General features: G+C 46.5%; 5 protein-coding genes across 5 annotated transcripts in view; 3 read left to right on the top strand and 2 right to left on the bottom strand.

Moving 5' to 3' along the window:
* Window positions 1-514: 514 nt before the first annotated feature.
* PHALS_02552 (uncharacterized protein) lies at window positions 515-804 on the bottom strand (the record flags this gene model as incomplete). Its single annotated transcript, XM_024716954.1, has 2 exons — window positions 515-622; window positions 694-804. 2 exons carry the CDS (start codon window positions 802-804, stop codon window positions 515-517), a joined length of 219 nt encoding a protein of 72 aa, XP_024582501.1.
* A 96-nt stretch (window positions 805-900) lies between these two features.
* On the top strand, window positions 901-1,447 carry PHALS_14877 (uncharacterized protein). Its single transcript, XM_036407107.1, has one exon. It carries the CDS (start codon window positions 1,000-1,002, stop codon window positions 1,177-1,179), a length of 180 nt encoding a protein of 59 aa, XP_036263365.1. The 5' UTR covers window positions 901-999; the 3' UTR covers window positions 1,180-1,447.
* An 11,611-nt stretch (window positions 1,448-13,058) lies between these two features.
* Window positions 13,059-13,556, top strand: PHALS_02551 (uncharacterized protein; the record flags this gene model as incomplete). The annotated part of the gene is made up of 2 exons (XM_024716952.1): window positions 13,059-13,160; window positions 13,494-13,556. The coding sequence occupies 2 exons, from the start codon at window positions 13,059-13,061 to the stop codon at window positions 13,554-13,556; spliced, it is 165 nt and encodes a 54-aa protein (XP_024582499.1).
* Window positions 13,557-13,973: 417 nt separating this feature from the next.
* Window positions 13,974-16,173, bottom strand: PHALS_14876 (uncharacterized protein). Its single transcript, XM_036407106.1, has one exon. The coding sequence runs from the start codon at window positions 15,653-15,655 to the stop codon at window positions 15,461-15,463; it is 195 nt and encodes a 64-aa protein (XP_036263364.1). The 5' UTR covers window positions 15,656-16,173; the 3' UTR covers window positions 13,974-15,460.
* A 560-nt stretch (window positions 16,174-16,733) lies between these two features.
* PHALS_02550 (conserved hypothetical protein) overlaps window positions 16,734-17,102 on the top strand; it is a gene marked incomplete at both ends in the record, with an annotated part of 1,407 nt that continues 1,038 nt past the window's right edge. The window contains one exon of the mRNA XM_024716950.1: window positions 16,734-17,102. This exon is cut by the window's right edge and continues 1,038 nt beyond it. Coding sequence (XP_024582497.1) covers window positions 16,734-17,102 — 369 coding nt within the window.

Raw genomic sequence — 17,102 nt, 5'->3', positions numbered from 1 at the left:
CGGCAAATGACGATGATCACGAGCAGAAGGAAAGCGTGAATACTTCGGATTGTTATGAAAAGCGCAAGCGTCGTGTGCAACGCGCTCGAAGAGTGCGCTGGCTTAAACCTTTGGAGCGTATTACGATGTTGACGAAGGCTGGCTGTAGCGAAGAACACATTTATCGCATGATGATGGAGAGCTCAGATATTGCCATGTCAAGAAGACTTTGTATTTCGATGCTGCGACAAGTGGTAGCATGAAGACGTAGCTACTTAGTGAACGTGTTGGGAGATGCTGTTCACCAATATCGCTATTATCTCTACTGACTACACGTAGGTTACAGATGACACGGGAGAAGGATTCATACGGGGTTCTTACTAGCATTCGGCTGTTGTTTTATTTAGATTGGACAGACATATACCTTTGTCTTGAACGTCTAGCATCGACTAAGTTTTCAAGTTAATTTCTCGACAAGGTTTACACGATTTAGTTGCTTATCCTTCATATGCATCTCTACGTCTCCTAGTTCTCTCTAACGTGCTGTGTCGTCTGTACACATGCACGGTATGATTAAGCGATGCTTGGCGACTCCTAATAGATTCCCAGCAATTCCCTTTCGACTGGTCCTTACTTGGTTACACTAAACACGCAAATCCGATACCGACAACCAGACTATCTATCTACTAAACTCGGTTTCCTACAAGCAGCTACTTCCCACGCCAAACTTGTACATGGTAACGATGACACTATTAATCGCGCCGTGAGAAATATCACCACGAGAATATTAAACATGTAGTATGGATCGGTACGGTCCACTTCCATACATCAAGGTAGACTTGTCGCGTATGCTGCCCGTTAAACTGGCTCTGACCATTTTTAATGCCAGTCTTTAGCTTAGACAATTACAAAACCGAATGCTTCGCGCAATTCATCGTCTCAATTAGCTCCTTCGTTTGAGAACAACTCAGCTGGTTCCTCGGTACTATCGCCAAAAGTATTCATATCTAGAATCATGGAATGCAGTCCAACCAGAACGTCATAGAGACAATTGGTTGTTGTAACAAGGTTTCAATACGAGATTTAAACAACACATTCAAGGGGAACGACGATGAAGGAGCTATTTCGACGAATTTTAACTTGATGGCTGTCATTTTTAATGCTGAGAGAATAGTCTTAGATCAGCAAAGAAGTCTATAGCAGCCAGGACTTTAATCCTTCACCCTTACCAAGCAAATAGTTATAAACAGAACGCAATCTGAATATTCAGATCATAGCCGCGTCATGAACTGTCAATGATTCTATGACTCTCTTTTTGTGTACGTAGAATGATTTGGTTTGATAAATCGACAATTACTTTTACAGTGCTTAAAAAACGTGCTAGTATCGTCACGAATTGCCCTTTGCGAAGCTTTAACTTGTAACGCCAGCTTCAACAACCACACGAGGGTTGACACCATACGCTGCCCCTTCAGCTCTGATTCGAGTACTTTACGATTGTCTAGTGATGGATTCAGAAAAATGAATAGCTGCAATTGATACATTTAGCTATGGGGGATAATTTATTAACGCTATGCTTGAGGCTAGCATACCACGTACTCCACAGACCACTTCGTCTGAGATACCATCATTTCAATCTCTTCTTCACCATAGCAATTGACTACCACAATACTATTGATTTTGCGCGAAGTCCGAAGAAAAAATGGATGCAATCATAGTAGGTGCTCACTCTGTTTCACCCTTCCCAACAATCGTTGGGTCACAAACCGTTTGTCTCGTCACAAGCCTCACCAAATATAGGCTACTTATTCCCTGAACTGTTGCCAAAAGCGCATGGTTTGGCGAGCGGCAAAGAAAAGAAGGTGGTTACTGTGGTTGATGCCAAAAAAACCTTATTCGGTAAAGAAGGCGAGATATTCTCTGATGAAAAAAGTCTTTGTGACTTGCCGGTAATCCTTGCCTTCCTCAAAAATACACGGCATCGCCTCTCTCAATAAAGCGAATCATTAGAGCAGAGGTTTTCTGGAGCGCTCCCATTAATTTGCGTGAGCTGTGCACACCATGACCGGTTCCTAACAAACAGTGCTACGACACTTTACTACAGGGCAACAACGAGGTCGATTACATCTCAAGTCAAAAGTCTAATCAGCGAGACCTATTAGTTTGTCTACGAGCTCAGACAACACAGCGATCGTCAGTTTGTAACGGGGTTACACGTACCCTAGTATGAAAGGGTAAATCACACTGCAGCGGGGAAGAAGGTTCAAAGTTGTTCTTGAAAAACGTCAAGGTGTCTCAGACTCGTATGAGGCGACCGTTAAATGTGAATTGGGATTATTTACAATTTTAACGGATCCCGCTACTGAAGCGAAAGCCGCGATCACTCGATCATTAGGTATCTAAGTGGTCGGACCTTCGGCCATTACAAAATCTGAGCTTGATCAGCGGAAAACTTTGCGAGCTCGCTTTTTGGTACCCCAAGCGATTGTAATGGATCGGTACCGCGCTCGACTTCGAGCTCAAAAGGAGGTGCTACTGTTTCCGCAATACGGGCACTTATCGGGATTGGCATGCATCTTATTCGTGCGCATAAACTCGAGCTCCGCTCTTGAATGGACGATGAGTTTTTCTCATCTGTCCTCCCGTGTCCCGCACGACTGTGATGAAGATGTCGTCAAAGTATGTCTGTGCATACGCCCGATGGGGCCCGAAAAATTGCGTTACAAGACGACCAAATGTTGCTGGTGCATTTGACCGCCCTTGGGGCATCACCAACCAAAACCAGATCAGTACACCGCTATCAGCGGACTATCACTCGCTCTCATGAGCAATTGGTAACAATCATCGACCAAGTCGAGTGCGCTGTACTTTGTGCCGCCTACCCATTTTGTTTCAAAGAACATTCTTTTTAGCTATCAGCTTTTGTGCCGGAACGGTAGCAGCGTTTAGCCTTTAATAAGAGTGAACGATACGCCACTTCCCGTCTGGCTTCCTGACACAAAACGTGGGTGTCGAATCAGGAGACTTTCTCTCACACACCAATACTGCCTCGTGCTTCGCATAGACAAAGGCGTCAATGACGCCACACTGCTCTTTGGGCAGGGGCCATTGATTTGGTTCCCGGAACCAGGTCAATCTAATCACGCACACCTCGACCCAGAGGTAAGATCGGGAGGGTCTTTCAAGACGATGACTTGAAATTCCTATACCAAAGGATAGTACGGTTCCGAGAAATCCTTCGGGATCGACGATCCACTTCGTGCGTTTAGTACCCTCTTAGCGTCCTCTAGGACTACTTCATCCAGAAGCGACGACGAGTTAGTCTCCTCGTTCGGTCGTAAAATGACCACCATGGATAAATACCCACCTTTAAAGCACCGCAAAACTCTTCGAAGAACATGTCGTCAAGCTCAAGAGCATTCACCGCGGAAATAGCCTCGAAGGTGACGTCGCCATCTTTCTCTCCCGTCACATCACTAACAAGGGTGTATAGCTATACGCTATCGTCAACAGTATAGACACGCTGGGTCAGGGTCAATGTCCTGCATCTTGCAGATATCGTACGGCTTCGCCGTCCCCTCTCTGTAGAAGTTTTACGTCTCATCGAGTTCAGTGGGAAAACGCACTAGGCGTCGTCCAGTGTCCCCACTCCCTGCTCCATCGGAGCCTTGATGTTTTTAACAACATACGACGAAGAGCTGTTATTTCCGCAGTCTTTGTCCAGTGGATAACGAGCCACTCGTCGCGCATCTGAAGGGCCTTGCCCAAGATGTACCCAACCATTCCACTCTCGGCATGCAGCATCTGCTTCCAAACGTAAGCAGTGTTCAGTGGATTACGTGCCACTTCACGCGCATCACTGGGGCCTCGCACTCGATGCCTTGGACCTCGTTCGACAATGCCTCTCGTGGCACGCAGCAACTGCTTCGTAATGTGAGCATTATTCAGTGGTTATCGTGCCACTTCACGTGCATTACAAGAGTCTCGCCCTTAATATCTCGGCCCTTGGCCGACCATGCCACTCTTGGCATGCAGCAAATGCTCCAATACTTGAGCTGTGCTCAGTGGGTTACGTGTCACTCCACGTTCAGCCCGTGAGCCACGCTCGGGACTTTTGACCAACACACCTCTCGGTGTTTGACAACTCGGATACTCCGATATCGAGAACATTGACCGTTCCGGTCCAGTGCCCGCCCCAATAGCACTTCAACTTCCTAGCAGAGGTAGATTCATGACTCACCAAAACTCCAGTAGGAGACGTGCATGCAGCGCCTAAGGTCTTTGACCTCCAATCAATCCACGGCGCATGGTGTTCCAACCTTGCCATGCCTAGGATAAGGTCATACCTTGCATCCGAGTGCAGCGTTCCGCACTATCAAAGCCAAGAACTTGACACCGAGGTCCACAGGGACCCTCGGCACCGTGATACAAGTCCCCGTCGCTAGCGCGGGCCTAGAGGCGTTTTCAAATTATGATAAAGCTCTGCTAGAGCACCTGCAGCAGAAGCTGTCGGCATCGACTGCGGCCATGACGCCATCGTCCAAGACAATAGACTCCCCTCGACCCAGGACGCATAGTGAGCGTTAAGACCTCCGAGGGTAAAAATGAAAAGAGTCTTCTGCTCTGGGTGAGAGATACCGAGATGGCTTTGGCATCCGTCATGCTCAAGAACGAGCAACAGCGCGTGGCGCTAGCAATTTCAAGCTCGGGGGCCGCACGCGGAAAATAGACAATAATATGCGTTTCTCTGGATAAAGCGGCGTCGTCCTCCTAGAAAGAGCTGAAGCTGCAGCTTTTACGAGTGTTCTCGCTGCCTAAGCAGACATATCGCGTTTCCTTGCTGCCCGGCGGGGCAAGAAGGGATTGGTGGACTTTGTCCAAGAGTTGCAAACTCTCATTGCCAGGGTAGTTGCCCCCGAGGCGATCACAATGACCATTTTTATGGAGGGCCTCCGCACTGGCGTGGCCAGAATGACAGTCTTTCGTGTGCATCCGTCTTTTTTTGAAGATGCGGTGAACGTAGCATTGAATGCCGAATTCAACTTCAATTCGGCACGACTTGGTTGGAATGCACATCCTCAGCGCTCGTCGAGCGGGCCTGAGCCAATGAATCTCAGGTATGTTGAGAAGGAGGAGAAAGAGCTCCGAGCTGCCGAGCAGCGTTTAAATACCCGACGGCGTTTTGTCTGTGGAGACACCCGTCACCTTCAGACTGGTTGTCGCCTGCGCAAGGCGCGTAAAGGTTCACCAAACCGACGTCCCGCTTCTAGCATGGCTGCTTTGTCGCGGGGAAACGACAACACCCAGTAGGCGCGGGGCGCCCGACTGGGGAAGAAATGAGTTCTGTTGAGCCTCAAAGAGGTAGAATGCAGACCCAGCCCTGAAGAGCTCCGTGCTCTTGAGCACGAAAAGTGTATGCCAGCCGGTTTTCTGGTCGTAAAAGCGACCATGAAGGGCTTTGATAAGCCATGAAAGATCCTTATCGATTCTAGCGCGTCAGGCAATTATGCTCGAGGCACCACGATCGAAGGAAGCCAGCTGTATGCTGAGGCGCAGGAAGCGCAGTTGAATGACCCCGTCACTTTTCGCATAGCGATAAAACATGTGTCACTGTGCCACGGGTCCCTGTGGACCTTGGTGTCAAGTTTCTTCGATAACGTCGAAGGCTGCTTAGTCCTAGACTTGTATGCAAGGTATGACCTTATCCTTGGTATTGCATGGTTGGAACTGTAACAGGGTTACACGTACTCTTGAATGAAAGGGCGGGTCGAACAAGATGGTGTGATCGTATATAGGTGTGGATTACACAAGTTGGGTTAATCACACAGAGGTGTGGCTACACCGTAACAAGAAGCTACCACGTGGCAGGACTGCCAGTCGTAATGCATATTAAATAGATATTTACCGTATTAATTACAAAATTTAGATATTGGCGGCTCTACCGCTACTTAAATAATTAAATCATCGACGGTGTGAGTACAGCGACGCTGTTTGTCGATTGTATCTTTCGACAGTATAGACCCCCGAAGTCAATTGTCTCTGATAAAGACCCGCGCTCCACTGGGAAGTTTTGGTCTACAATCTTCAGAGTGCTGGGCACCAAGTTGACTGTGTCAACAGCGGACCATCCGCAGACCAATCGTCAGAGTGAGCAAGTGAATCGCGTCGTTGAAGACGCTCTTCGCAGCGTCTGCACTGAGATACCGTAGCGCTGGAGCGCCATGTTACCACTCGTAGAGTTTGCTCTACCGGCCATACGCCGTTCTATGTGAACGGCCTTGTTAACTCTCGTGTCCCGCTGTCGCCGCCGTCCCATGACTGAGGGCTTGGTGGGGGAGAAATAGCCGAACTTATTGCTGATGTCAGCCTACTCTCCGTAACGAAGTCGGAGACTTCCTGTCTATCAGATTGAGTGTCTTACGACACATTCGCAATGCGATGGCTGAAAGCCAATACATACAGAAAGAATATGCAGATGGAAAGAGAAACGAAATCTTAAAACCTTTGCGGTCGGAGATCTAGTTTTATCAAATGCTAAAAACCTTCCTACATGCAGCCTCTGCTGTCTTTGAGACGAAGCCCCGTCCACGATTTATTGGGCCTTTTAATTTCGTGACCAAGCGAGGACTAGCGTATACGCTAAACCTTCTGAGAAGGATGCACACGGACCCGTAATTTTATGCGGGCTTGCTTAAACCGTACCAGGATCCGGCGCAAGTGAATACGGAAGCGTTGGCGCCGAGGCGGCGCCCAAATTGTCTCGGCCATCCAGAATCTGAGCCAGCAACTAATTTTAAGCACGTATTACAAGAATTTCCATTTCCAATGGCGTAAGGCGCTTCACTGTCGCACAAAGTGACGTTTTCTTCTGCTCGACGGCTAGGAGGTCCTCCGACAGAGCCCGATTGTTCTCAACGTGAGGCAGTCGGAGCAGTACAGAAAATGCTCCAAGCTTTCGAGGTCCACTGTGCAGAGGTATGCGACCACGGCAAGATGCTCGGCGGAGTGCTGATGACGACGTACTTTGCCTATAAAGCTTGGAGAGCATCGTGTCACCGGACGGCGATCGACCAATTCGCCATCGTCCGTCTTCGACTCTTCTCGATGAGAATAGTGGCATCTTCTATCACTTAGAACGCTGTGTGGGTAGACGTCGTCGACAGTCGAACACAATATTTTATGAAGTGGCGAAGATGTCCAAACTCCGAGAACTTGTGGGAGTGTGAGGAGTCATTTCAGCAGACTGCCCAGACGTCTTGGACGCTTATGATCATGACGCTACGTGTCGTCATGCGCCCTGCGCTTCTCGGCGGTTGCCCGGGAGACCGGAGGGCCATGAACTGAGCTCAAGCTATGGCCTTGAGCTACTGCGCTCGTATACTTACCCGTGTAAAAAACAACAGAGCTCATAGGAGCGTTACCGATAGCTGCATATGTCGCAGGGCGACAACCCGCAGGAAGTAGGCTTTGCCCTTTGAGTTTGGTAATCTCAAATCTAAGATAGCATTTTACGCGCGCGTCCACTTCCTTGAGGCTCGCTGTAAGATAGACAGCGAGAAAAATTTCAATGCCGCTGCACCCATCGCTCAAAGAGCTTCTCATCATCTGCAGTGGTTTTGCCAGGGGCGAGCACTACTAGGTACCAAGATGCGAGATCGGAGAGCTTTTTCTGGGTCGGCTTGTGTAGTGACCAGGGAACCGACTACGTAGACGCCTAAAGATCGAGTGATCGCGTCTTTCGCTTCAGTAGCGGGATCCGCCGAGCGGAAGCCGTATTCTACACGAGGGTCTAGGACCAAATGTGGATACAAGCGCATGAGAGCCGCCTTGTGAACAACCTTCAACTGCTGCTGCTGTGCTTCATCGAGGGATTGTTAATAGTACAATTTCCCTCGGAAGTCGAGAGATCGGGGAACGGACATGGTGTCCGCAAGGCTCAAGCATGACTCAGGTCGCGCAGCTGCGCAGCTTGCCTTCTTCATCCCATACTGAAAAGGAGTCCCCGACTTGTAGTCGACTACCTCCAAGTCCTCGACGCGGAAATCCGCCATCCGTGGCGGGCGCGGTGTATGGCGCCCAGGTGCCGAGGACTGGGGATGTGCTTCCCGTGAAGCCGCGAACATACTTTTTGGGGTTCTAGTATAGAACGTAAGGTAATTAGGTAAAGAATGCTCGCTGCTTTACCCATTTTGTGGATTGCTAAATACCAGACTAAATAAAGAGATGCTCGCCTGAATATTCATCTAGTGCTTCATGGTACGAAGATACAAGCGCGGCTCCCGGTCAAGCTTGTAACTTTAAAGAACGTCAATTTTTATTGTCTAGTAAGAAGCGCTTTGAATCCTACTAATCTATAATTTCCTTGGAGAAAGCGGTAGCGACGCCAGGAGAATCTTGCCAAGTGGTTGATTAACTCTCAAGAGGTTCCAAATTCAGAGGAGTCTATTCACTTCACCGGATCGGGCCAAAATCTAGCGATCAGGCTGACCCGAAGCTCTTCTACATGGAAAAAGTCTCGTCAAGTGGTAGAAGTGGTGCTCGATTGGCTGAGATCAGCTTTTCACTGACTGATGGTGCGTCATTTTAAGACGTCTGTTGTCTGTCTGACACCCCCTCAAAGGAAAACGATTGGGTTGATTAGCCCAAAGCAACACAAATTTTGAAGCAGAAATTATCTCAGCTACAGGGGTCTATTGTGACATCACTTTGTCGTCAACAATAATCCTTACGCCCAGAATTTCATTATCGTAGGAGCACAATTTTAGTAGTCTTAAACAAAGCCATGATCTGTTTCCGCATTCCTGTAGGGGTATTCACAATGCGGTGTATCATTCTCTTTCTTATCATACAGAAAAAAGTCAACGAAGCAAGAGCCTAACTTTGAGTAAAAATCTGCCGATACTGCATGTGTTGGTGGACTCAATAAATACGTCCGTACGAGAGCGACCCCTACTCCGCTAAATACTAGTAACGTGCACAGGTCTTCCCGCCAGTCTTTCGAAAGCCCCACTCACTTTTTGCCCATCGAGCAGTACCAGCATAAGATGATCCAGGCTGTCTTAAGCTACCTCGGCTCTGGCGGCACGTTAACTCTCTCAGAGAATTTTGGCATGCACTCGAAATGGAGATAGGTCAGATCTTGGATGCACTCTCTGAGCGTTTTCAGCGCACTCGAGAGACCCCGAGCGGTTCAGCACCGCATCACAAGTCTAGAACAGACGACAATTAAGCTATACGTGACAATAAATATGCTTCGAAGCGCTTCAAGTTCGATCTTCTCATAAGAGCGGGATTGTGAAATGGCCCCAGCAAGGCAACTTAGTACACATGATGCGTTTGCACTGTCTTTAGGATATTTGGCATATACCTCGATCTCTTTATCATTAAAATGGTAAGTGGTCAGTTCTAGCGATATCACAGCGCAGTCTTATATACCGCAGAATGTGCATTTAATCGAAATTCGTACTTCGATACATATTCGTGAGTGATTTGCGTGCCTATTTTCATGCGTTACTTTGAACATCCTACAACTGACCCATAGCACACCCAGTGCATGCCGCATAATTACAATTGAGCACAATTTTATTGGGAAGTGGAGCCGGGCTGATTTGGATAGGTCAAATTTGATCGACAGACCTCACCACTGAGACAAAAGCCGCTTCGTAGTACTTTCAACGTCAAAGGCATACGAGGGTTCAACAGCCATTAGTATAAAATTGGGGGAGGCCTGAAAAGGCATATACTGCGATATATAGTCAAAATCTGATGAGTGAGAACAACTTGATCCACTGCGGTCTCATTGCGTAAGTGAAACTCAAGCGATTTAAGCGATCCGTCTGACTGTATGCGAATTCTGCAATTGACATTGTAATTCTAGCGCCGAGCACCTTGACGGTGCTTGCCAAACTTCACCGAATAGCGCGAACTTCTATCCGACACAATACTTACAGGGAAGCCGTGTCAGTGAAAATTTCTGTCGAAGGACAGCTTGACTGTATCAAAATCAACTGCAGTGACACTGACAGTAGCGAGACGGGTCACCTCATTCAAATGGCCCGCAAAAAACTCAATGACGGTAATACGAGACGCATCATATAGAAGATAGAACATGTAGTCAATACGTTTGTACTTCCAACTCTCGGCCGGAATCGGCAGTTTAACCAAAAAAGTCGACGCATGAGACAAGAATTCCACCCGTTGTATATTTAAAAAATGCTCACGTCTGTACGAACCCTCTTATACACAAAAGACCACTCATACATCGCGCCCACCGAGCAGACTGATTATATTCCTCGTGTAGTGCTCTGTGTTTGAGATTCTCATCATGAAGCACCATTTCACGTTGCGTACCAATGGGCCGCTACTGCAAAACAGCAAGCGGTGGGGTAAAGAGTAGCGGCGTAAACGTTCAATCGCGTGCTTTGTTAAAGCGACATCTGAGCTTTCAAGCCCATTGCTTTCCGAAATTGCTCAGGGATGCAATATATTTTGCTTATGATCCTTAGGACGTACGTATTGCCTCATTATTTGGCCTCTGACTTGCAACGATCTGAGTCGGCGAGACGCCAAAGCGCGCCCGCCTCTACATTAAGTCAAAACGACTTGTACCTTACATCAAAGTAGTCGCGGCAAAGAAGGAGAACAGCATTGCCACTCTTTGTAAAATGTGGTGGTGACGACGTCGTTGTTCACGAAGACTCATGATCTTTACAGATCAGAAACGGCTTAAGCCAAGTCGAAGTATCCTAAACTTAACAAGAGCATACTTTAGTGCAAGAAGCTTATAGTCGTAGTTGAGCTGTTCCTTCCAGATGCTTTGATCTGAAGACACTCAAACATGATCATGCGAACATACCCAGCACAGCGCTTGGCAGATCCCGTACGACACGAAATGGCTGTCCGGAATTCCGGGTAGCAAGATTTGGTGTTGCAAGAAGCTCCAATTCACAGCCGTGATGGCCCCTTTTCGCCTCGCCCACATCCTTTCCAACGAGATTGGTGAGATACCATGACATGTTGTCATAATTTATACTGCATCTACGCAATTAGTAGGTCAAGTCAGCTGTTTGAGTCCGTCAGAACAGAGGATCTGACCACTTTACAGATGTAATTGTTGTTGCCGTATTTTTCTGCAGACCATACCCCCGAATTACGCAGCTCAGAAGGGACTGTGTTGGCCTCAGAGACACACACTTTTATACTCGAAACTACTTTGAATAAGTGGTTACACTCGAGTACTGCTGCAAGTGATCTACGCGGTCATTCACATCCAGATTCCCTTACTCCTCACTAACATTGACACAAAGATAATATGTTGAGAAATAACCACATTAAGTATGAAGAGCTATATTACCAGACAATTGAGCGAAACTTGTGTATAAGATACTTCCTGACCACCCACAACCAGAGCACTCTTTCCGGAGTTGTAGCACATTGTTGTACTTATTGCTGTCCCTCGTCAGCAGTTGATGAGATCCGTCTATTAGGTCACGGGCACTGAGTATAATGCGACTGACGCCGATTTCTTACAGCACATCTTTTCTAGCAGTTACCATTTGCGCCGGACTCGCAACCGCAAAATTGCAACTTGCCATATAGTCTTTCTGACAAAGAAAGGCAAGGCTGAGAAGCCGATTGACCCCTCTCGTCGAGATTTTTTTGTGCTTTAAACAGATGAAAATGTCTCTAATGTCACACTGTTGTCCATCGTCGTTTGGCGCAATACTTGATACGGAAACAAAGTATATTTCATAGCGCCCTTTTTAATCCGGGATAACACGTGTGGCGGATCTCTCGTAACCACGTCGTGATATCCCTTACCAAAGGACAAAATGGAGCCGGAGAATCAATGCTCTGCGTTTGTACACGACGGATGACAAGCTCAGATCATCTTCCATTACCAGTGCCATATCATCTGACCCCATCATCTTGCAATTTCTTACACATGCCTCTAATTTCTTCAGTCCAATTAGAACCTCTGCTAAAGGTAATGAAGATAGACTTACAACCATTAAGGCTACCACGGTCATATCATTCAGTGAATAATCTAATTTGCCATTCACTGGCAGGACCTGACTGCTACACGATGATCCCATCACACAGAAATGCCAACCGTAATATTGTGACTAGATGATACACCATCCTTGACTTGTATACCTACTCTTCGACTCTTGATTCACACTCGCCTCTCAACTCTTCTGGGACTAGAACTAGAGGCTCTTCTGGGTCTAGAACTAGAGACTGTGACCTCCGCTCTCCGCCGGCCCTGGCACAGAAAACAACAGCATACATCATCTACTACCATCTCGACATAAAGTAAATCTGGCGACTTCGAAACCCAAATCAACCAGGAATTTCCAAAATTTCACATAGCCCGGGATATTGATGTCAGCAATCAGCAACGCTGGGCCATGAGTCCCGCCTCTCAGTAGGCGTCGCTCATTTTAAGGCTATCCCCATTGACCACGACCTTTATAAAAAATAACCTAGTTTCTGCCCGGACTCAACAAGTCCATGCGTAGGGTAGTCCGACAACCTTGCGCGACAGACTGACTGTAGCTACTTCTAAACCAAGAACAAAGGAAGCACGCAAGACGCAGAGTCTTTGTGCTATAACATCTACAATTATTAAGATTTTCTCAAAACTGAAAGATATCCCTCTTTTTCATTAGTACGGCTCAATCCCGAAACTTCATTCAACCTACACGACACGAAAGTTGCACTCGACATTAATTACAATACCTCTCACTTCTTGCAATCAGTAGGCCGCACACAATTATCACATACACAGATCCTACAAAAATGGTATCCTGTATCGCCACTGGGACAGGGACTGACGCCATTGCAATCATAAGGGATCTTAAGTTCTGGACATGGTCCACTAGTTGGTAATTTCCTGGACGGATTGACGAAAACTTTAATCTCACTTGTTACACCTGCAAAAACCCGCGATGTATGTCGCGACGAACCTCTCATGCTGTGAACACATTATGAAGAAATGGTTTGCACGGAAGTGTCTATTCTCGTAAGCGGCCAGCATATATAGTACGTGGATGCAACAACATATTTGATTACTCTCCATGGCAAATTCCTTTTCCGGAGATGCCAAAGCACAAACTGCAGTTGATTCACATCTCTTTTTGATGTTTTCAGCAGGCTGGGCAGTTTTCAGCTTAGCAACGGTCAGAGTAAATACAACCACACGTGAATTAGTTAGACTTTAATATTCGTTCAAAATATGTTTTTTTTGGCTTCACCACGACTTCATCTTTACGACCTCATTTATCATTGCCCTGTCTTACCGTTTGACAAAATTTTGAGTGCTAACCATTGCGATTTCCTTGAGATTGAAAGCATAGGTCGTCCTTTGACGACCTAGTTTTGCTTGTCGTAGACACTGACAAAAGTGTCGTAAGCATCGAGCAACGTACTGTGGCAAGCGCAGTGCTGATGCATTTTTGTTGCTAGAACCATGATCAATGTATAACGATCACCGAATCGAGCGGTAAGTGCAGAAAGCGATCTCATTTCCGAAGATGGTTTCGCTCTTTTTTGAGCGCGAACATCGCTTTCATTAGCGGTGAGCACTTTACTGTTAGCCGTATCTCGTGGGCCATCAATCGAATGGTTGACCGCGTATTCAATTTTCTGCTTCGTCCTGCTCCAATTTCTGATATCTTCATCCAAACCAGTTGAAAGTTGCTACGTAATATTTTATTACACGGCTATACCTACTCGGCCCTGACTAAGGTATTGCATTGCTTTATTCCGCTGGAGTATTATTTTCTTGATTCTTTTTTATGATGTTTCTTGAATTTTTCTTGTACGAGTCGCCATTCCGAAGTCCATTTTTGGCTGTTTTCGGTAATATTTTGCATGAAGCCGACATTTTCTTACATGTCTGGTTCGATTACGATTTTGTCCGCTGAGGGTCTCGAACCCGCGCTATACAACTTTAAGCTAGAAGCATTGACCACTTGACCACGCCACCGGGTCTTCATCCAAATCAGAAAGACCCATACTAAACTGCCGATGCTTCTTCACACGTCTGCAAATGCACTATAAACGCAATGTACTGTGCGGATATTTTTGCAGCTCGTCCACAACAATTGACACCAAAGCATTTTAGTCGTAGGATTTTGTTTCAAATCCTCGATTAGATTGGAGTTCAGGTCGATCCTTGACGAACTCGTCGGCAATGTGATGACACACAATTCATATGGCCGAGTTTTGGAGACTGGTACCTAGTGAATCAATACTCTTGTCCGGAGATTAACTTGAGCTTATTCAGTCTTCGCAATCGCTATCTCGCACACAGCGAGCACTGATTGATTATGATTGCTGTCGTGGCCGACTGTGTTGCCTTCCGTCATGGGTATGACCATGGGTAAGTTTACTCTGCGCTTTTTCGAGCAAAATTTTATTCATATTACTTAAAACAAAAGTCACAGCTGGAGATCTTCAGACCACTGCGTCAATGTAGACATCATCATCGCTCGTTGAATTGCTGAATTAGTCTAGAAACAGTTATGCCGTTAACATTCAGCAATCGCGGCATCCGCGATTTTTCGCTCTATCACAACAAATCCAGCTAGTTCTCTGTCAAAAAGTATATCTAAAAGTCATTATTATATGATACCGCGAACTTAAGTATTTCCGAGACAATCTGTCATTTACCCTTGAACGGTGTGCAAGGGTATGGTCCCTAAAATCCATCAGCTTATTTGTTTGCCTATGACTTGATCTGTCTGATCTTGAGCATTTAAGACCGAGCTTGAAATTCAAAAGACATAACCGTTTCACCAAGCAAGCGATAAAACACTAGTATTCGTGTCGATTTCACAGCTTTTTACTAGTTGCCAGTTGCAAGCACAGTGAATACCTTACGCATTTGCCTTATCCATAAGTTGAACCTATCCGTTTGTCAGTAGTCGGCTGTGTAGCCGTGTCGTCACTTTTCCACTTCATCTTGCGCTTCTTCGTGGGGAGAGCTCATGCTCTCGTAAATTACTTATACACATAATCCAAAAAGTAAAAGTGCTCGGCGTCAAAACATTTAAGCAGCGCAGTGACTTGGTCGGTGGTGTTCAAACTGTTTAACCGAATGTCGCAATCGATACGTGATCAAAGATTGAGACTGTCGGAAAGAATCGATTAAGACGCTTGCGTTGCGATTGCAATGATGTTTTAGAGTATTTGAAAAGTTGGATGGAGTGATAGAATTGATTTCATCGGCATGACGCGGAATGTTTATACGTGCAAATCGGCATACCCTTATCTACAGAGCGTACGCAAATTAAAACTCGAGCTCTCAGCATGTTCACTCTTCACTCGGTGATACGGGTGCTGTTCATTACACAGCAAGCCATTTATCGATAAATTGGCATCTTTCTTGCATGTTCTCCAAATTTTGAACTTTTGAGTGTATTGGTCTCGCTGTATAGCGTTAAGGATGTCACGACTGCCCCTGCGACTGCGATACTCAAGATTTTCGGCACATGTTCATGGTAGATACCATCAAATGAGGCTTAACTACTTTATCCGGTATACACTTGTCAATCATGAGAAATCTTCCAGCACTCCTATTGTCATTAGATGCGACCTCAAGGCAATCGGCGACGGAGGCACCATCATCAGAATCTAGTAAAAGAACGGTGCATAATAATGATTGAAGCATAGCAGCAACTGAGGAGTAACTAGTATACACGAGCCGTTGTGGTACATATATCTTCCGGAGACAAAGAGATATTTTGATCTAAGCAAGCTGTATGCCGATTCAAAACACATTGTTCACAGTGTTGCTACAACCATTTTAAGCCCCCCAAAAGTTGTAACTTGCCTAGCAATGTTTCAACGATGCTACGAGACACTTCAGTTTCACCGTCAAATTTTCATATTAGGCGAAGCGGATCGAAACACACATAGGGAGTAGGCAGAGGTGGAAAGATACTCTAGTCCGTCATAGTATCGCGATGCTCGAAGCAGGCCCCTGAGCGGAAAGCGCACTACAGTGCTCAACAAGCTCAGCTTGAGCACCGACATATGATAAGCATAAGCACCTCCTAGCTCTCACAATCGCGATCCTGTACCATTCCATGCGCAAAATGCGGAATGGCAACATTATTGAGCGCTCTATTTGGAGCACAAAACGAGTTTGATGAGGCTGGGCAAATTTAATTGTGTAGCGCATCATCGTCACGGTACGTCCGCCCAGTGGGCTAGTCTGAGAAAATTAATATCCAGGTATTCGGCCGATTTACATACAAACATCTAAACATCAGTTACTACAGTAGCGGCAAAAAAAAATTTCCCAGATTGATACGAATCAATAGTTAGAGTGATAAAGTTAGCCGCACTAGTGGTCACAGTCAATTTATTAAATCTGAATACTGGTCGTTCGACGTAACATTATTGTGAGCGGCCAGTTCACAGCGTCAAGCTATTCGGCAAAGAGCTGAGCCTAGCTGCCTAGCGCCCTAAAAGTCGCACAACTTCACTGACTTTCTTAACTGTTGGTTTCAAAGCTCACTCGAATAATGCAGTAATCGCCATCTGACTTGAATCGCCGAATATATTTGTAATTAATTTGGTTATATTTTATCGAGCTGGACTAGCACCACCCAACTCGTACCTATGCGGCATCCAAATCGACTGACCAGCGGACGAGAAGCGGACGCCAGTGTCTGGCGGGCCACATCAACACAAAACGACCAACATCTCATTTCCTCGATTTTGGTCTCAAGAGCACCTAGCGAATGAATTCTTTAATTAGTGCATTTAGCACCGGCGATCTCGCTCAGCACGCGACAGCCAAGTATCTTTGCGCAACACGAAGAGACGACCTTTCAATTGGCGCGAAGGCAGCTGGACTCGACTGTAGCGTCGACTACCACGAAATGACTGAGAAGTCCAAGCTGTGTACTGATCTGCACGACAGCAGATTCAGTAGCTACGATTCCAATACACGAGCTTCAACTGCTAAGCTTAAAAAGAGTGTGCGGTGGGCTACCATTACCGTGCATGAGTTTGGCGTAGGACTAGGCGGCAGCGCCGTGTCTAACAATGGTGGTCCGTCCATTGGCCTCGCAGATACACCCGAATTCACGTGGACAACACGAGTGGGC

This window comes from Plasmopara halstedii (assembly GCF_900000015.1).
Source record: "Plasmopara halstedii genome assembly, contig: Scaffold_2061, whole genome shotgun sequence".
Taxonomy (NCBI): Eukaryota; Oomycota; class Peronosporomycetes; order Peronosporales; family Peronosporaceae; genus Plasmopara; species Plasmopara halstedii.
The sequence above is the reverse complement of the archived record's forward strand: the minus strand, read 5'-3'. Positions and strand labels throughout refer to the sequence as shown.